The following is a 21,117-nucleotide window of genomic DNA, read 5'->3' as shown; positions in this document are numbered from 1 at the left end:
GAGGATTTTTGCATCTATGTTCATCAGTGATATTGGCCTGTAGTTTTCTTACTTTGTGACATCTTTGTCCAGTTTTGTTATCAGGGTGATGGTGGCCTCGTAGAATGAGTTTGGCAGTGTTCCTCCCTCTTCTGTATTTTGGAAGAGTTTGAGAAGGATAGGTGTTAGCTCTTCTCTAAATGTTTGATAGAATTCGCCTGTGAAGCCATCTGGTTCTGGTCTTTTGTTTGTTGGAAGATTTTTATTCACCATTTCAATTTCAGTGCTTGTGGTTGGTCTATTCATATTTTCTATTTCTTCCTGATTCAGTCTTGGCAGGTTGTGCATTTCTAAGAATTTTTCCATTTCTTCCAGGTTGTCCATTTTATTGGCATAGAGTTGCTTGTAGTAATCTCTCATGATCTTTTGTATATCTGCAGTGTCAGTTGTTACTTCTCCTTTTTCATTTCTAATTCTATTGATTTGAGTCTTCTCCCTTTTTTCTTGATGTGTCTGGCTAATGCTTTATCAATTTTACTTATCTTCTCAAAGAACCAGCTTTTAGCTTTATTGATCTTTGCTATCGTTTCCTTCATTTCTTTTTCATTTATTTCTGATCTGATCTTTATGATTTCTTTCCTACTGCTAACTTTGGGGTATTTTTTTCTTCTTTCTCTAGTTGTTTTAGGTGCAAGGTTAGGTTGTTTTTTCGAGATGTTTCCTGTTTCTTAAGGTAGGATTGTATTGCTATAAACTTCCTTCTTGGAACTGCTTTTGCTGCATCCCATAGGTTTTGGGTCATGATGTTTTCATTGTCATTTGTTTCTAGGTATTTTTTGATTTCTTCTTTGATTTCTTCAGTGATCTCTTAGTTATTTAGTAGTGTGTTGTTTAGCCTCCATGTGTTTGTATTTTTTACAGATTTTTCATGTAATTGATGTCTAGTCTCATAGCCTTGTGGTCAGAAAGATACTTGATACAATTTCAATTTTCTGAAATTTACCAAGGCTTGATTTGTGACGCAAGATATGGTGTATCTTGGAGAATGTTCCATGAGCACTTGAGAAGAAAGTGTATTCTGTTGTTTTTGGATGGAATGTCCTATAAAAATCAATTAAGTCCATCTTGTTTAATGTGTCATTTAAACCCTTTGTTTCCTTATTTATTTTCATTTTGGATGATCTGTCCATTGGTGAAAGTGGGGTGTTAAAGTCCCCTACTATGAATGTGTTACTGTCGATTTCCCCTTTTATGGCTATTAGTATTTGCCTTATGTATTGAGGTGCTCCTATGTTGGGTTCATAAATATTTACAGTTGTTTTATCTTCTTCTTGGATCGATCCCTTGATCATTATGTAGCTTCCATCTTTGTCTCTTCTAATAGTCTTTATTTTAAAGTCATTTTGTCTGATATGAGAATTGCTACTCTGGCTTTCTTTTGGTTTCCATTTGCATGGAATATCTTTTTCCATCCCCTCACTTTCAGTCTGTATGTGTCTCTGGTCTGAAGTGGGTCTCTTGTAGACAGCGTATATATGGGTCTTGTTTCTGTATCCATTCAGCCATTCTGTGTCTTTTGGTGGGAGCATTTAATCCATTTACATTTAAGGTAACTATCGATATGTATGTTCCTATTCCCATTTTCTTAATTGTTTTGGGTTTGTTATTGTAGTTCTTTTCCTTCTCTTGTGTTTCTTGCCCAGAGAAGATCCTTTAGCATTTGTTGTAAAGCTGGTTTGGTGGTTCTGAACTCTCTCAGCTTTTGCTTGTCTGTAAAGATTTTAATTTCGCCATCAAATCTGAATGAGATTCTTGCTGGGTAGAGTAATCTTGGTTGTAGGGTTTTCTCCTTCATCACTTTAAATATGTCCTGCCAGTCCCTTCTGGCTTGCAGAGTTTCTGCTGAAAGATCAGCTGTTAACCTTATGGGGATTCCCTTGTGTGCTATTTGTTGTTTTTCTCTTGCTGCTTTTAATATGTTTTCTTTGTATTTAATTTTTGACAGCTTGATTAATATGTGTCTTGGAGTGTTTCTTGTTGGATTTATCCTGTATGGGACTCTCTGTGCTTCCTGGACTTGATTAACTATTTCCTTTCCCATATTAGGGAAGTTTTCAATTATAATCTCTTCAAATATTTTCTCAGTCCCTTTCTTTTTCTCTTCTTTTCTGGAACCCCTGTAATTCGAATGTTGGTGTGTTTAATGTTGTCCCAGAGGTCTCTGAGACTGTCCTCAGTTCTTTTCATTCTTTTTTCTTTATTCTGCTCTGCAGTAGTTATTTCCACTATTTTATCTTCCAGGTCACTTATCCGTTCTTCTGCCTCAGTTATTCTGCTATTGATCCCTTCTAGAGTATTTTTAATTTCATTTTTGTGTTGTTCATCGTTGCTTGTTTCATCTTTAGTTCCTCTAGGTCCTTGTTAAATGTTTCTTGCATTTTCTCTATTCTATTTCCAGGATTTTGGATCATCTTTACTATCATTATTCTGAATTCTTTTTCAGGTAGACTGCCTATTTCCTCTTCATTTGTTAGGTCTGGTGGGTTTTTATCTTGCTCCTTTATCTGCTGTGTGTTTTTCTGTCTTCTCATTTTGCTTATCTTACTGTGTTTGGGGTCTCCTTTTTGCAGGCTGCACGTTTGTAGCTCCCGTTGTTTTTGGTGTCTGTCCCCAGTGTCTAAAGTTGGTTCAGAGGGTTGTGTAGGCTTCCTGGTGGAGGGGACTAGTGCCTGTGTTCTGGTGGATGAGGCTGGATCTTGTCTTTCTGGTGGGCAGGTCCACGTCTGGTGGTGTGTTTTGGGGTGTCTGTGGACTTATTATGATTTTAGGTAGCCTCTCTGCTAATGGGTGGGGTTGTGTTCCTGTCTTGCTAGTTGTTTGCCATAGGGTGTCCAGCACTGTAGCTTGCTGGTCGTTGAGTGAAGCTGGGTGTTGGTGTGAGATGGAGATCTCTGGGAGATTTTCGCTGTTTGATATTACGTGGAGCTGGGAGGTCTCTTGTGGACCAGTGTCCTGAAGTTGGCTCTCCCACCCCAGAGGCAAAGCACTGACTCCTGGCTGCAGCACCAAGAGCCTTTCATCCACATGGCTCAGAATAAAAGGGAGTAAAAGTAGAAAGAAAGAAAGAAAAAGGATAAAAGAAAATAAAATAAAGTAAGGTAAACTAAAATAGTTATTAAAATAAAAAAATAATTATTAAGAAAAAATATTTCTTTTAAATAAAAAAAAAAAACAAAAATGGACAGATAGAACCCTAGGACAAATGGTGAAAGCAAAGCTATACAGACAAAATCTCACACAGAAGCATACAGATACACACTCACAAAAAGAGGAAAAGGGGAAGAAAGTATAAATCTTGCTCTCAAAGTCCACCTCCTCAATTTGGGATGATTCGTTGTCTATTCAGGTATTCCACAGATGCAGGGTACATCAAGTTGATTGTGGAGATTTAATCCGCTGCTCCTGAGGCTGCTGGGAGAGATTTCCCTTTCTCTTCTTTGTTCATACAGCTCCTGGGGTTCAGCTTTGGAGTTGGCCCCACCTCTGCGTGTAGGTCGCTGGAGGGCGTCTGTTTTTCGCTCAGACAGGACGGGGTTAAAGGAGCCGCTGATTCGGGGACTCCGGCTCAGTCAGGCCAGGGGGAGGGAGGGGCACGGAGTGCGGGGCGAGCCTGCGGCAGCAGAGGCCAGCACGACGTTGCACCAGCCTGAGGCCCGCCGTGCGTTCTCCCGGGGAAGTTGTACCTGGATCCCGGGACCCTGGCAGTGGCGGGCTGCACAGGCTCCCTGGAAGGGAGGTGTGGAGAGTGACCTGTGCGCGCACATAGCCTTCTTGGTGGCGGCAGCGGCAGCCTTAGTGTCTCATGCCTGTCTCTGGGGTCCGCGCTGTTAGCCGCGGCTCGCGCCCGTCTCTGGAGCTCCTTTAAGCAGCGCTCTTAATCCCCTCTCCTCACGCACCAGGAAACAAAGAGCTTGAATTTTTTTTTTTAAGACAACTAGTAAGTATTCAGCTATCATACAGGTACTTTGTGTGTGTGTGTGTGTGTGTGTGTGTGTGTGTGTGTGTGTGTTTATTGAAATATAGTTGATTTACAATTTTAGTTTCAGGTGTACAGCATAGTAATTCAATATTTTTATAGATTATACTCCATTCCAAGTTATTATAAATTGTTGGCTATATTGCCTGTGCTGTACAATATATCCTTATATTTTATTTTATACATAGTAGTTTGTACATCTTAATCTTCTATCCCCGTCTTGCTCCTCCCCGCTACCTCTGCCCACTGGTAACCAACAGTTTCATCTCTGTCTGTGAGTCTGTTTTTGTTTATTTGTTTGGTTTTTTTATTTTGTATTTTTGGGGTTTTTTTAGATTCCATATATAAGTGAAAACATACAGTATTTGTCTTTCTTTGCCTGACTTATTTCACTTAGCATAATATTCTCTAGGTTCATTTACGTTGCTGCAAATGGCAGTATTTCATTCTTTTTTGTTGTTGTTGTTATAATTATGTATTATTGTTACCTTTCACCAACTTGTTTTGCAGACTAATTTTTTTTAACATCTTTATTGGAGTATAATTGCTTTACAATGGTGTGTTAGTTTCTGTTTATAACAAAGTGAATCCGTTATACATATACATATGTCCCCATATCTCTCCCTCTTGCATCTCCCTCCCTCCCACCCTCCCTATCCCACCCCTCTAGGTGGTCACAAAGCACCGTGCTGATCTCCCTGTGCTGTGCGGCTGCTTCCCACTAGCTATCTATTTTACATTAGGTAGTGTATATATGTCCATGCCACTCTCTCACTTTGTCCCAGCTTCCCCTTACCCCACCCCGTATCACCGAGTCCATTCTCTAGTAGGTCTGTGTCTTTATTCCCGTCTTGCCCCTAGGTTCTTCATGACAATTTTTTTTTTTTTTTACATTCCATATATATGTGCTAGCATACGGTATTTGCTTTTCTCTTTCTGACTTACTTCACTCTGTATGACAGACTCTAGGTCCATCCACCTCATCATATATAACTCAATTTCATTTCTTTTTATGGCTGAGTAATATTCCATTGTATATATGTGCCACATCTTCTTTATCCATTCATCTGTTGATGGACACTTAGGCTGCTTCCATGTCCTGGCTATTGTAAATAGAGCTGCAGTGAACATTGGGGAACATGACTCTTTTTGAAATATGGTTTTCTCAGGGTATATGCCCAGTAGTGGGATTGCTGGGACATACAGTAGTCCTATTTTTAGTTTTTTAAGGAACCTCCATACTGTTCTCCATAGTAGCTGTATCAATTTTCATTCCCACCAACAGTGCAAGAGGGTTCCCTTTTATCCACACCCTCCCTCTCCAGCATTTATTGTTTGTAGATTTTTTTGATGATGGCCATTCTGACTGGTGTGAAGTGATACCTCACTGTAGTTTTTGTTGTTGTTGTTGTTTTTGCAGTACGTGGGCCTCCCACCGCTGTGGCCTCTCCCGCTGCGGAGCAACAGGCTCCAGACGCGCAGGCCCAGCGGCCATGGCTCACGGGCACAGCCGCTCCGCGGCATGCGGGATCCTCCCGGACCGGGGCACGAACCCCTGTCCCCTGCATCAGCAGGCGGACTCCCAACCACTGTGCCACCAGGGAAACCCCTCACTGTAGTTTTGATTTGCATTTCTCTAATGATAGTGATGTTGAGCATCCTTTCCTGTGTTCCTGGCAATCTATATCTTCTTTGGAGAAATGTCTATTTAGGTCTTCTGCCCATTTTTGGATTGGGTTGTTTGTTTTTTGATATTGAGCTGCGTGAGCTGCTTGTAAATTTTGGAGATTAATCCTTTTTCAGTTGCTTCATTTGCAAGTATTTTCTGCCATTCTGAGGATTGTCTTTTCTTCTTGGTTATAGTTTCCTTTGCTGTGAAAAAGCTGTTAAGTTTCATTAGGTCCCATTTGTTTATTTTTGTTTTTAGTTTCCATTTCTCTAGGAGGTGGGTCAAAAAGGATCTTGCTGTGATTTATGTCATAGAGTGTTCTGCCTATGTTTTCCTCTACAAGGTTAATAGTGTCTGGCCTTACATTTAGGTCTTTAATACATTTTGAGTTTATTTTTGTGTATGGTGTTAGGGAGTGTTCTAATTTCATTCTTTTACATGTAGCTGTCCAGTTTTCCCAGCAGCACTTATTGAAGAGGCTGTCTTTTCTCCACTGTATATTCTTTCCTCCTTTATCAAAGATAAGGTGACCATATGTGCGTGGGTTTATCTCTGGGCTTTCTATCCTGTTCCATTGACCTATATTTCTGTTTTTGTGCTGGTACCATTCCGTCTTGATTACTGTAGCTTTGTAGTATAGTCTGAAGTCCAGGAGCCTGATTCCTCCAGCTGCATTTTTCTTTTTCAAGATTTCTTTGGCTATTTGGGGTCTTTTGTGTTTCCATACAAGTTGTCAAATTTATTGTTTTAGTTCTCTGAAAAATGCCACTGGTAGTTTGATAGGGATTGCATTGAATCTGTAGATTGCATTGGGTAGTATAGTCATTTTCACAATGTTGATTCTTCCAATCCAAGAAAATGGTATATCTCTTCATCTGTTTGTGTCATCTTTGATTTCTTTCATCAGTGTGATAGTTTTCTGAGTATGGGTGTTTTGTCTCAATAGGTAAGTTTATTCCTAGGTATTTTATTCTTTTTGTTGCAATGGTGAATGGGATTGTTTCCTTAATTTCTCTTTCAGATTTATCATCACTAGTGTATAGTAATGCAAGACATTTCTGTGCATTAATTTTGTATCCTGCTACTTTACCAAATTCATTGATTAGCTGTAGTTTTCTGGTAGCATCTTTAGGATTCCCTATGTATAGTATCATGTCGTCTGTAAACAGTGACAGCTTTACTTCTTGTTTTCTGATTTGGATTCTTTTTATTTCTTTTCCTTCTCTGATTGCTGTTGCTATAATTTCCAAAACTATGTTGAATGATAGTGGTGAGAGTAGACAACCTTGTCTTCTTCCTGATCTTAGAGGAAATGGTTTCAGTTTTTTACCATTGAGAATGATGTTGGCTGTGGGATTGTCATGTATCGCCTTCATTATGTTGAGGTTTCCACCCAGACAGACAGGGTTAAAGGAGTAGCTGATTAGGGTTCTCTGGCTCACTCAGGCCTTGGGGAGGTAGGGGTATAGCACGCAGGGCGAGCCTGCGGCGGCAGAGGCCGGCTTGACATTGCACCAGCCTGAGGCGCCGTGCGTTCTCCTGGGGAAGTTGTTCCTGGATCACGGGACCCTGGCAGTGGTGGGTTGCACAGGCTCCCACGTGCTGAGGTGTGGACAGTGACCTGTGCTTGCACACAGGATTCTTGGTGGCTGCAGCAGCAGCATTAGCATCTCACGCCCGTCTCTGGTGTCTACGTTGATAGCCGTGGCTTGCGCCCATCTCTGGAGCTCGTTTATTAGGTGCTCTGAATCCCCTCTTCTCGCGCACCCTGAAACAGTGGTCTCTTGCCTCTTAGGCAGTTCCAGACTTTTTCCCAGACTCCCTCCCGGCTAGCTGTGGTGCACTAGCTCCCTTCAGGCTGTGTTCACGCAGCCAACCCCAGTCCTCTTCCTGGGATCTGACTTCCGAAGCCCGAGCCTCAGCTCCCAGCCCCTTCCTGTCCCGGCGGGTGAGCAGAGAAACCTCTTGGGCTGGTGAGTGCTGGTCGCCACCGATCCTCTGTGCGGGAATCTCTCCGTTTTGCCCTCTGCACCCCTGTTGCTGCGCTCTCCTCCGTGGCTCCGAAGCTTCCCCCCCGCCACCCCTCCATCTCCGCCAGTGAAGGGGCTTCCTAGTGTGTAGAAACCTTTCCTCTTTCACAGCTCCCTCCCAGAGGTGCAGGTCCTGTCCCTATTCTTTTGTCTCTCTCTTTTTTTTTTTTTCTTTTGCCCTACACAGGTACATGGGGGAGTTTCTTGCCTTTTGGGAGGTCTGAGGTCTTCTGCCAGCGTTCAGTAGGTGTTCTGTAGGAGTTGTTCCACATGTAGCTGTATTTCTGATGTAATTGTGGGGAGGAAGATGATCTCCAAGTCTTACTCCTCTGCCATCTTGAAGGTCTCTCCCGCCACTCCCTTCTTGTCTGCAAAGTTTCTACAGAAAAATCTCGTGATAGCCGTAGGGGGGTTCCCTTATATGTGACTCTTTTTCTCTTGCTGAGTTTATAATTCTGTCTTTAACTTTTGGAATTTTAATTATGATATGTCTGGATGTGAGTCTTTTGGGGTTCATCTTGTTTGGGACTCTCTAGGCTTCCTATACCTGGATGTCTGTTTCCTTCTTCAGGTTCAGGAATTTTTCAGCCATAATTTTATCAAATACATTTTTCACCCTTTTCTCTCTCTTCTTCTTCTGGGTTGCCCATAATATGAATATTAGTATAGTTGACGTTGTCCAAGAGGTCCCTTAAACTATTCTTATTTAAATTTTTTTAAATTTTTGTTTCTCTGATTGCGTGATTTCCGTTATTCTGTCTTTAAGATCACTTATGCATTCTTCTGTATCACATAGTCTGCCATTAATTCCTTCTAGTGTATTTTTCATTTCAGCTATTGCATTCTTCAGCTCTGATTGGTTTTTTTATATTTTCCAATTCCTTACTAAAATCATTACTGTGTTCATCTATTCTTTTGCTTAGTTCAGTTAACATTCTTATTGCTAATGCTTTGAACTCTTTATATGGTAAATTTTTAATTTCTGGTTCATTAGTTGTTTTTTCAGGTTTTTTTCCTTATTCTTTCATTTGGTACAAATTACTCTGTCTTCTCATTTTACTTAACTTTCTCTGTCACTATGAAATTAGGTAAAACAGTTACCTATCCCATTCTCGAAGGAGTGCCCTTGTGTGGGAGCATCCCTATGCAGTTCCCAGTGGATTTGGTGGGAGAGGTGAATAGGAAGTGAGCGTGGGTCACATCTTTTCCTAGGGTGTGCTGGCAGCCATCACCTTTTCAGGTGATGGGGCTGGAGATGGAGGGGCTAGAGCCAGAGCCAGGTGTGGCCCAGGACTTCTCCTGTTCTATGTGACTGTCATCGCCCTACTGGAGTCAGGGTTGGGTCCCAACGTGGTGGAGCAGAAGCCCTGAGGGTCTGGTCTGAGCTCGTTCCATTCCCTCTAAGTGTGCTCCCTCCCCCACTCCCAGCAACAGCATCTTTGCCCTAGAGAGGAGCAGCGCCGGAGCAAGAGGGGCCAGGGCATACCCTTGGTGTGGGCTGGGATGTGGGCTGGGACGTGGGCTGGGGAGGTCCCAGCCCACCAGTCAGATCTTTAGACTGCTCCTGATGTGGCACCTCCACGAACACCAGTAATGGCCACCCTCACCCCATTCAGATGTCGTGCTGGATCTGAGCCAGCTCCATCCCCCGCAGCTAAGCACTCTGCTCTGCAAAGGCAGGCTTCTCCCTAGTGTGGAGCTAGAGCTAGAGGGGCTGGAGCGGGTGCCTAGTGCTGGCTGGGCTGGGCTCTGGGCTGGTCTCTGGAAGCCAACTAGAACCCCAGGCAGTTTCAATCTGCTTCCTCCACCTTGCTTCCAGGAGTCAGCAAGTGAGTTTGCCTTCTTCACAAGCAGGTCTAGGTTTCTTAGAGCCCTCCTGTAAGTCCCACTGGTTTGCAAGCCAGCTAGGCGGACTTGTCTTCCCAGAGTCAGACCCCAGGACTGAGGTGCCTAATATATGTTTCGAACTGCTCACTCCCCAGGGAGGATCTCTGAGCCTGTGTTATCCCCCTCCTCTCTGTGTCCCCTCTCAGGGGCATAGGTCCCAAGCTGATCGCTTCTCTTCCCTTCTACCCAACTCTGTGTGGATCTTTCCCTTGGGGGTACAAGAGTCTTTCTGCCTGTCTCCAGTTTGTTTTCAGTGAGAATTGCTCCACCAGTAGATGTATTTTTTTTTTTTTTTTTTTTTTTGCGGTATGCGGGCCTCTCACTATTGTGGCCTCTCCCGTTGCGGAGCACAGGCTCTGGACGCGCAGGCTCAGTGGCCATGGCTCATGGGCCCAGCCGTTCCGCAGCATGTGGAATCTTCCCGGACCGGGTCATGAACCCGTGTCTCCTGCATCGGCAGGCAGACTCTTAACCACTGCACCACCAGGGAAGCCCTGTAGATGTATTTTTGACGTGTTTGTGGGGGAGGTGAGCTCAGCTTCCTCCTACTCTGCCACCTTGATCTCCTCTTCCCAACCTTATTTTTTGTGTATCACTTTTTCATCCCAGACACTTCCTCTGTTGTCTAAATCTCGTCTCGGCACATTCAGGCACATCAGGTATTCTGTCGGTTTCATCTTCTGTCCATTTCATCTTTCTCCATGGTATGTTCTCACTAGCCCTACTCTGGATTTGTTGCTCTCCATATGTGTAGCGTACATGTCATCCTAGATCTCTCTCCACTACCAGTCCTCCATTTCCTCTGGTCTTTCTTTCTGCAATTTTCATCAGTTAGATATTGAACCTCCTGGACTGACCTTCTTTTTTCTCTTACGTTCTGTCAATTTGTCAGGACTTTATTGACTTTTCAGAGGTGCGATGTCTAAAAATGGATTCTCCTCTCTGTCTGAAATCTCTCTCCCAGTTGAAAGCCTAATTGCTTTCCTTATCAGCACTCCCCCTTTTTTTAACCTGAGAAACACTATTTTCTTATGATGGTAAACAGTTTTTCTCTATTTTATTGTTACACAGTCATATGACAGAATCTGCCTCATTCCGATGATGTGGCTTGTTAGTAAATTTCTTTACCTTTTCCTGGTTAACCTTGCTTTAATTTTGTTGCCCATTTTTGTCTTTCTGAGAATAAATATGTGCTCTTTTAGGGTTGAAAAGGTTAGATTCTTCCTTTAAACCACTGGACTATATCTTTCAAGGCTGTGTTCTTTGGGTAGAGAGCAGGCAGCTTGACTAAAAGGACGTAGCATAGCATAAAAACTGGGAAATTTGTACCCTGTGAGAAAATTAATTTTTTTCATGAGTTGTTCTTATATGACCCATTACCTAGCTGAGTTGATCCTGTATTGTGTCCATATCTAATATGTCACTCTTGGCATTAGTATTTGAAGTATAAATTAGAAACTCATAACCCAAGTCTCCTATCCTTTTATTCTGTACCTAAGCACAGAACTGAAGTTCAGCAAAGTGATCATTATTTGTCTTCATCTTTAAGTAAACTCAGCTATTAATGCTTTGTTTCTTTGTGGGGAATTTTGAGATAGAAAAAATATCAAAGGTAGAATGAAAGGAAATCAGAATTAAGCTTCTTTGCCTCTAGACCCAGTTTGATAAATTTAGATACTTTTGGCTTTTAGATAGGAACAATTGTCATATTTGTGTTTGGCAGGAATCCTGTAGCTACAAGTAAGAGCAACAAAAGTAAAACTTTAAATTCTTGCAAAAAGGAATTTGGGGGTATCTCACATGTTCAAAGGAAGGGAAAGGATGCTCTTGGGCCTCAGGAAATAACTGGAACCTAGGACTTTAATGTTGTCCAGACTCTGTTTTGCTCTATACTTCACCTCGTTGTTTCGAGTGTCACAATACCTGATACGTAGTAGGTCACTTAGTAAATGTTTTTGAAAAATAAATAAATCTTAACCTAGAATAAATTCTAGAAAACTCAAGGTAAAGTAATTCTATTAATCCAGTTTTAGATAACTTTCTGAGCTAGCAATGTTTCCTTTTATGAACCTACTAATTAGTAATACTTTGGCTTTTAATGACAAATCTGATAACATGGGGTCTCATAATTAACATCTACTAGCAGTGAGCTACCAAGCCTTTCAGCTTCATAGTATGAAACCCAGTTTCTATACAATTATATTTGACTCCTTTGCTTACCTTAATTGGGGTCTAACCCTTCACCAAAATCATATACCTTGATCGTTTCCTTAGTATTCTTTGCAGGTAATGACATAGCTAATGTTCCCTTAGAAATAGCTTAAGAAGGGCTTCCCTGGTGGCGCAGTGATTGAGAGTCCGCCTGCCGATGCAGGGGACGTGGGTTCGTGCCTCGGTCCGGGAAGATCCCACATGCCGCGGAGCAACTAGGCCCGTGAGCCACAGCTACTGAGCCTGCGCATCTGGAGCCTGTGCTCCACAACGGGAGAGGCCGCGATAGTGAGAGGCCCGCACACCGCGATGAAGAGCGGCCCCCGCTCGCCGCAACTAGAGAAAGCCCTCGCACAGAAACGAAGACCCAACACAGCCAAAATTAATAAATAAATAAATAAAAATTAAAAAAAAAAGAAATAGCTTAAGAAATGTTAGAGACGTTCCTTCTTCTGTTGCAAGACGCCAGGAATACTGTGGACGTGGTCGTTAGAAATAACATGATGGCCACGCACACCAGACACCATGCCTGCATTTCTCACAGGAAATAAGGACCGAAGTAGAACTACTTACTTTGATGAGAAGACTTCTTTGGGGAAAGGGGGAGTATAATACTATAGGCTGCTAAATGTGTCCCTTCCTGCTGTTGGTCAGAGCCTAGATGAGGGGGGTGAGAGTTTCTATGAATTGCTAATAGTTTATTTTACCAAAAATAAGGCCTCTGGTTATCTCAGGGAAGAAATAAAGATTAGGGGCCTAGTCTCAGTTGTAATTATATATGCTCTAATGTTTTTGCATTTTTATTGAATATTTTTATTGATTGTGATTAAACATTGAAAACAGTTTATAATCTCCCAGTTTTTATTAATCAGTTGTGAACGGTAAGTGGACATTGGGCACAATCCTCAATCCGTTACATTCCCTGGACCCTTTTACTCTTACTCATGTTTGAAGATAGTTACGATTCAAGCATTCGAGGTAGGTACTCTCCTACCTCCCCCAGAAACCTCAGGATCTCTTTGCTAGAAAATTAGGCTGTATAAATTTTTAACAAAATTCAAGGTAGATCTAGGGTTTTATGCCCAAGTCTTTGTGTTTGATTTCAAAACAAAGCGCTGTATGCAAATTCTGATTTTGAAAAATAATGCTAAACATTTTACGGTCAAGGGAAAGTTCTAAGCTCTGTGCCTTTGAAGGATCTCATTACTTATTATTGTGTGTATTGCTTATGTCTTTTTTATACACAAATGTGTCACATATTTGATACAAGAATGAACCTTCTCTCAAAAATTCATTCAAGACCAGATTTAGACTAGCTGCTCTGCTTTTGAAGGGGAAACCATTATTCTCAGTTCTTATCACTTATCTTTGTTTTGTCCTTGCCACCAAAGGTCTTCAGAAATTTCCTTGCAGTGGTGGTTATTAACAGCAGCAATACATTTATCTATCTATCTATCTATCTATCCATCCATCTATCTATCTCTCATCTGTCTTTCATCACACTAGACACTGTGTGGTATAAAGATGTGTTAGGTGTGTCCATGCAGTTTGCTACATTGCAAAAAAGGAGAAATATGGACTGTGTACAGGACTGCATAACCTCCAGGTTCTGAGTTGGAACATTAGTATTATAGTGTGGAAGGCCAGTTACAAAATCCTCTTCCAGTTCATGATTAATATCTTTATAAAAACCTTCTATATTATTATTTCAAGTTCCTTAATAAACACATTTGACAAAAATGTAGCATATAATTTCCTTCAAAATATAGAAATTTATTGAATTTTTTGTTTTATTAAAGCTCTGTTGAGGTATAATTGACTTATTAAAAAACTGCATATTTAAAGGATACGGTTTGATAATTTTTGGCTTTTTTTATACACCTATGAAACCATCACCACAATCAATATAATGACTACATCTACGATCCCCAAAGTGTCCTTGGTCCCCTTTGTAATCCCTCTCTCTCTCCCCTTCTCACCCTCCTCTTCTACCCCTAGGAATCTGCTTCCTGTTATGCTATATAACTTGTATTTTCTAGAGATTTATATAAATGAAATCACACACTTATTACTCTTTTGGACCTGCCTTCTTTCACTCAACATTATTTTGAGGTATTCCATGTTGTTATGTATATCAGTAATTCATTCCTTTTTGTTGCTGAGAAGCATTGGAAAGTACTTTACTCTCTAAAAACCTATGCCCCCAAAGAAACATATTGACCGCAGTATTTTAATTTTTTAAGTCTTTGTAAAAGATCTTTTGCTTTAAAATTTTTTAATCTTTATGAAATAATATCTGTTTATCTGAAGTTAATCCATATCTTTAGTTTCATTTATTTGTTGTTAAATTCTAGTAAAATTGAAGTTAACCTTGATTTTAACTTTTCATAGTGCTATTTCCTAATTCTCAGTTATTTACCACTGCTTCAGCCTTTGTGTTACCCACCAATATGTCAGATCACCTGAAAGTACATGGCTGATCCTCAGGCGTACTCTGCTCTCCTCTAACTTTCAGGCTTGGAGAACCTAGCTTCATTAGGAAATGACTTTCCATTATGACCTATTTATATGTAAGGAAGCCTTTGCGGAGATCCTAACAAACAAAAAGATCCTTCTCATCCTGTTATTCAGTACTTTGATGGCTGTTTTTATTGTCAGCATACACTTCTCTGCCTGTCAACATCAGCTGTCTAACAAACTGCCCCCTTTAATTTTTTTTTTTTTTTTTCCTGCGGTACGCGGACCTCTCACTGTTGTGGCCTCTCCCGTTGCGGAGCACAGGCTCCGGATGCGCAGGCTCAGCGGCCGTGGCTCACGGGCCCAGCCGCTCTGCGGCATGTGGGATCATCCCGGACCGGGGCACGAACCTGTGTCCCCTGCATCGGCAGGCGTACTCTCAACCACTGCGCCACCAGGGAAGCCCCTTTCCCCTTTAATTTTATCCAGCTCATTTGGGTACCCTGCTAGAGTCAGTACTAGAAAGCAAGCCACAGACAATGCATGTCATAAGCAATAACCATCCCCCTATATTAGTTAAAACCACCTAGCTTGCTTTCATGTTAATTGTTCTTCTAGGCCTGAATTTACAGCTCAGCTATGGTACCTTTTCCTGACCTATTGGTTTAAGGTGTAAATTGGACTTCCTCTTTTGGCTTGCTTATTGGATTTTGGCTTTGTTTATTCCCTAATTTAGTATCCCTCACTGTCTTGAGTAAAAAATTTGCAGCTTTACTTTTGAACAAAGCACAAATAAGCAGGCTCTGTCTCTGCCACCTTCTTTTGTCCCAGCTAGGAGAGAGGAGGATCAAGGATGAATCCAACATCTGTTGCTGGGCCATGAAGCAGACTTTTCTGGATTATAGCAAATCACTTAGCAGAAGTGGAAAATGGAATAACCTTTCCTTTTAGCTTTCAGATCATAGAATTTTCTCTGTCCAGGTTCTGTTAGGTGACTGTCTAATTACTAGCAATCATGAGTGATCGTGTTATCCTCAGGACTTTCAGGCATTATCTGTGTCGTTATCCTTTCCTCTTTTCCTAGAACAACTCCTTTGAACAGATCATCCCCATGCCATGTTTGGGGAAGTCTTTTTTTTTTTTTTCCTACCCAGAGAAATGAAATGGTATTTGGTAGCTTTTAGGAATTCATCCAGACTTTTCATATGACCATTTCTAAAAATTGCTTTTCCCTGACTTACAAATTATGCTGTCACCCCCTAAGATTACAGATCATGCAGTCAGGGACTCAGTGGACCTACCTTTTCTATTGGGAGGACTTTTTCTTATCTGAAATCTTCAGAGTATTTATTTGATTCTTTCTACACATGTCCTATCTCCTGATATTTTCACTGCCCAATCACATAACTTGAGTTCTACCACGATAGTTAATGGCAATGAAGAAACGCCATTTAGGTCCCTTTATTTTGGTTTTTCTGAAGATCTTCACAAGTGTTTGAGTTTCACCTCTCCTTTCTCAGCAAGGATGATATAACCCTCAAAAAGTCTATTTGCACTGCAATTTTGAAAATTGATAAGAACTGAGGATATTACTCATGATTAGATCATGATAAAGGGTTTCTAGCTCCTTCTTCAAAAACTACTCAAGTCATTTCACAAAGCATGGGAAGTCTTATTTTATTCCTCTGTGTGTCCTAGAATATTTACATCTTCAGATTCCCTAGCAGAGATTTATCAAAGAGATTACTTTAAAAATCATATTGTTTCCTATAAAATGACAAAAGAGTGAGTTATATAGAAGTTCACTTTTCTCTACCTTTTTAAGACCTAAGTATTCTTATTGCCAATCCAAAGTTTAATTTTAATCCAATCCCGTATGCTCCTTAAAATTTCTATATTATAAAAAGTCTTCTTATCCTGAATCATACTTCTTGGTATTTCTATGGTTGACATAGAGTGGGTTCCTTGCAAGACAGGAGATTTTGAATAAACACAGGGGACCTATGAAATGAATATGGACTGTTTGGGGTTATGTTTCAAGGGACTATGGAGAAAATTTATCGTAAGTATAACAACGTATCCAAAACGGTGCTTTGTACCAGGGATGGAGTTTCATCAGTGGATGTGGTACATCATAAATATTAATGGTTGGTGATTCTTCTTTTGTTTTAATCTTAGGTTTTTAGAGTGCCCTGACTTGTTTTTTCAAAGCTTGTTCTTTGGATAATAGCTTTAACTGTAGTACAGCCTTATTATTGGCTAGGCTTTAGCTACCATGTCCTAATTTCTAACATAAAAGGTTATGTTTTGAAAATTTTTTTTTCCTTTTAGATCGATTTTTCCTGTCCACCCCTCCTTCAGAATCATTGCCTTAGCAGAACCCCCTGTTACTGGAAGCACGGCACAGCAGTGGCTGGGACCAGAATTCTTAACCATGTTCTTTTTCCATTACATGAAACCACTTGTCAAAAGTGAAGAAATCCAAGTGATTAAGGAAATGGTAAGAGTGAGGCCAGCTCTAGCCTGTTGCCTTCAGCTGTTCTCTTTTTAAGGTCTTTGTGACACCTGCTTGAGAAGAGTTGGATATTTTGGGCTTTTTCTCACTGTTAATTTCCAGATTTCCTCATAAAATGGTTCTCAGATGTCAACATTTTTCAAACTCATCTGGAGGGCTTGTTAAATGACAGATTGCCAAGTCGGTGGTTCTGGGATGGAACATGAGAATTTGCACTTCTAAAGGTGATGCTGACAGCTGCTGGTCTGGGGACCACACTTTGAGAACCATGAATGTTAGGCTATCTCTCCGTTTTCCTCATGTGGAGGCAGTTTGGGGATTCCTTTTCCTTTTATATTCAGCCGAAGGTGACTAAATTTTAAGTTCCTACTATTAGGAGAGGCCAAATATATTTTAGTTCCTTAGATTTTGTAGAAAATACTAAGTAGTGGTTCCCTGGGGATTGTAATATATCCTATACTTAACTGATTAGTTGTCTAGTGGCTTGTCGTGTATGTAAACTATTATTGCAGTGTCTGCCTTAACCAAGCACTGTGTTTAGCACGTTTGGAGTTCTAGAGCTGCACTATTCAGTGTAGTAGCACTAGCCACATTAAATCAAATTCAAAAATTCAGTTTCTCAGTCTTATTTCAAGTGGCCGATAGCATAGATAAAGAACATTGCCATCATCACAGAGAGTTCTATTGGACAGTACTATTCTAGATCACTAATAATTGACTTTTTACATAAATGCGCTCATCCCCTTTGAAATACCAGAATGAATGAATTAATTTTAGGTCTTATGAGCATGGTTGTGGATAAGGGCATAGGCTTTAAAGTCAAATAGCTTGCCTTTAAATGTCAAATCCACTACTGATGAGCTTCTAGATCGTGGGTAAATTACTCAACTGTAGGCTCTTCATCTGAGGATGGGGATGATACTACTTCTTACCTCACAGGATTGATTTAAAGAATAAATGAGTATGTACTGAATAGAGCTTCAAATTTTAAAAGTTCCAATTACTTAAATGCCCAAAGAAACTCTGAGCAGTTTATTTCTGAAATAGTCACGTGATACCAGTCATTGTTGTAACAACTCCTGCTCTTTTTAAATTAAAATTTTAAACTTGTTATTATTTATGTAAAAATTTCTTATTATTCAATACAAATACATATTTAATTAGTTTAAAATTGGTGTACCTAAAAGCAATCAGTGTATGTTTTGGGGCAACTGTTCTTCAGCGTTCATTGATAAATAGATCATGCCCCTCAGGTATGTGGTTGGTTTTTATTTATTTATTTATCTTAATGAAGTATAGTTGATTTACAATGTTGTGTTAATTTCTACTGTACAGCAAAGTGATTCAGTAATGCATATATATACATTCTTTTTCGTATTCTTTTCCATTATGGTTTATCACAGGATATTGAATATAATTCCCTGTGCTATACAGTAGGACCTTGTTGTTTATCCATTTTCTGTATAATAGTTTGCATCTACTAATCCCAAACTCCCAATCCATCCTTTCCCCACCCACCAGGTATGTGGTTTTAAAGTCCTTGAAAAAATGGACAGCTTGAGCAACCGCCCTTTATACAAGGATACCTTACATCTCTTAGTAGACATAGATATAAGATTACTACTAAATGAAGGAGTTTGGTTTCAGTAAGAAAAGTGCCTAAATTAGAGTTGAAGCTAACAAAAAAGGATATAATATATGAAAAGTTTCTTATGGGTACACTCTGTGCCAGTTTTTAATTGGTTAGAGGCTCCTTTCAGTTTTGTCCTGGCGATGGAATTGTAAATGAAGAGTGGCCTGGTTTTGATTACCTGATTCTTTTTCTTTTTTTAATTGCAGTATAGTTGATTTATAATATTGTGTTAATTACTGCTGTACAGCAAGGTACTCAGTTATACATATATATACATTCTTTTTCACATTCTTTTTCATTATGGTTTATCACAGGATATTGAATATAGTTCCCTGTGCTATATAGAAGGACCTTGTTGTTTATCCATTCTATATATGGCAGTTTGCATCTGCTAATCCCAAACTCCCAATCCATCCCTTTCCCACCCTTCTCCCCTTTGGCAAGTCTATTCTCTATGTCTGTGATTCTGTTTCTGTTTCATAGATAGGTTCATTTGTGTCATATTTTATATTCCACATATAAGTGATCTCATACAGTATTTGTCTTTCTCTTTCTGACTTACTTCATTTAGTATGGTAATCTCTAGTTGCATCCATGTTGCTGCAAACGGCATTATTTCATTCTTTTTTGTGGCTGAGGAGTATCAATTGTATATATGTACCACATCTTTTTTACCTGATTCTTAAAGAGAAAGCAGAGGCAGATGTGTTTCCTGAGAAAATGAATAAGCAGATTTATCCACAGGTTAAACATGATACCTATAATCAGAGATTTCAAAAATTATAATTCTAATATTGTTTGATAAGTAGCCATAATTTCTGGTTGATTGATCATATATCCCAATTTATTCTTTCTTTCCTTAATTCTCTTATAAAATAGGTCCCAAATATGCCTCAGGAAGCTTTGGACAAATTGTTATCATTTACACACAAACTCAGAGAGACACAGGATCCAACAGTAAGTCTGGGTTATTTTCCATAGGATTTTCTGTTGTTGACATGCTGCTTTATATTCGTAGAGTTCAGTGCTTTAAAATCTATTTTTTAAGCTGATATATTTATCCCTTATGCTATGCTTTCTCCTATGTATATATCTTACTGTTTCAATGACTTTAACATTTCTTCCAGCTCCTCATGGCTGGTGTCATAGAAAACAACTTTTAACTTTAGGGGAGTACTTGGGTATTCCAGGAGGTTTGGGTCTACTTCTCTGTCTCCTGTGCCGAGCAATCTCATGTATTCTTATGGCTTCAAGTATCACCTCTGTGTTAATGCCTACAACTTTATCTTCAGTTTCTAACTTCTTCCTCACTGATTCTCTATTTCGGATTGTATTTACATTTTGGGATGTTATAGGGGCAGGAAACTTTTACCTTCTTTTGTTCTAGGTCCTTTGGCTAGCCTAATAATTAAATTGACATGACACAGTTTAATAGGAGAAAAACAACAAATTTAATTTTGTACATGCAGAAGCCCCATAAAAATCTGAAACTCGAAAAGTGACCAAAGCAGGTAGCTTTTATACCTTTTAGTCAAAGAAACAATAAAATTCTGAAGAACTGACAACACAAAGAAGTTTGGGCTTGGGGTAGTAATTAAGTGAAGAAGAAACACGGTTTGTTTATATAGCCTTCTCAGTCCTAAATTTCCTATTTCTGGTGATAAGGATGCTTTCTACCCTCCTGGTACAGGGAGGGTATCTGTTTCATGGGAGATTCATTTCCTGCTTTCAGGGGGACAAAGGAGGGTCAGAGCGTCCTTGCACCAGCTAAGTCCCATCCTGGTGCCTGGCACATACTAGAAAATTAACAAATGTTTGCTGAGTGCATGAATAAATTAATTAATTAGTTATTAATTTATTTAGTAGATTTCCCTGGAGTTTTCCCTCCCAGAGAACATTACATTTTCATAAAAGAAATGAGGAAAAATAGAAAATTTATTTTTAATAATTTTTGAAAAGACTTTTCATATTTTTAAGCTGAATTCCTATTATTAATCATGTTAATCCAAAAAAAAACCCTTGAGGTGTGCTCTTAAACTGAATAACCATGGTAACTAAGGGAATGTGCTCACATCCTCACCCTTTTTTTGCAAGATAAAACTGCAGTTAGAAATTTGATATTATAAGTGTTAAGTACATTAGGATTTTTAAATTAAAAGTACATTCTCAATTTTCAGTTGGTAATAATGTGAGAACAGAAGTAGCAAACCCTTTACTCAACACATAAGTGGCTAAACTTCTTTCTGATTTAATCCTGGATGTTATTGCAAAGCATTTTGGTATTATCAACTGATGTGGTATTTTTTTTTTTCTTTTTTTTTTTTTGCGGTATGCGGGCCTCTCACTGTTGTGGCCTCTCCCGTTGCGGAGCACAGGCTCCGGACGCGCAGGCTCAGCGGCCGTGGCTCACGGGCCCAGCCGCTCCGCGGCATGTGGGATCCTCCCGGACCGGGGCACGAACCCGTGTCCCCTGCATTGGCAGGCGGACTCTCAACCACTGCGCCACCAGGGAAGCCCTGATGTGGTATTTTTTAAACTCATGAGAAGTCCTTACTGATCACTGGAATGAAATGTGAAGCCTGAATTCAGTGTCATGTTTGGAATTAGGTTAGAATTTTGTAACCTGGAAAGTTACTGTATGGTTTAATAGGACTCTTGTCATAAGAATCTTCTGGTTGGAGTCATTTGTCATACATTTTC

At 40.0% G+C, this 21,117-nt stretch overlaps 1 protein-coding gene across 2 annotated transcripts in view; it reads left to right on the top strand.

The window, feature by feature from the left end:
* Positions 1-21,117, top strand: part of VWA8 (von Willebrand factor A domain containing 8) — a 368,625-nt gene that overhangs the window by 118,766 nt on the left and 228,742 nt on the right. For both annotated transcript variants that reach the window (XM_033436725.2, XM_004274556.3), the window contains exons 15-16: positions 16,601-16,769; positions 19,297-19,374. In XM_033436725.2, coding sequence (XP_033292616.1) covers positions 16,601-16,769; positions 19,297-19,374 — 247 coding nt within the window. The remainder of the gene's footprint in view (positions 1-16,600; positions 16,770-19,296; positions 19,375-21,117) is intronic.

The sequence above is a fragment of the Orcinus orca genome, chromosome 18 (assembly GCF_937001465.1).
Source record: "Orcinus orca chromosome 18, mOrcOrc1.1, whole genome shotgun sequence".
In the NCBI taxonomy this organism is placed as follows: domain Eukaryota; kingdom Metazoa; phylum Chordata; class Mammalia; order Artiodactyla; family Delphinidae; genus Orcinus; species Orcinus orca.
The sequence above is the reverse complement of the archived record's forward strand: the minus strand, read 5'-3'. Positions and strand labels throughout refer to the sequence as shown.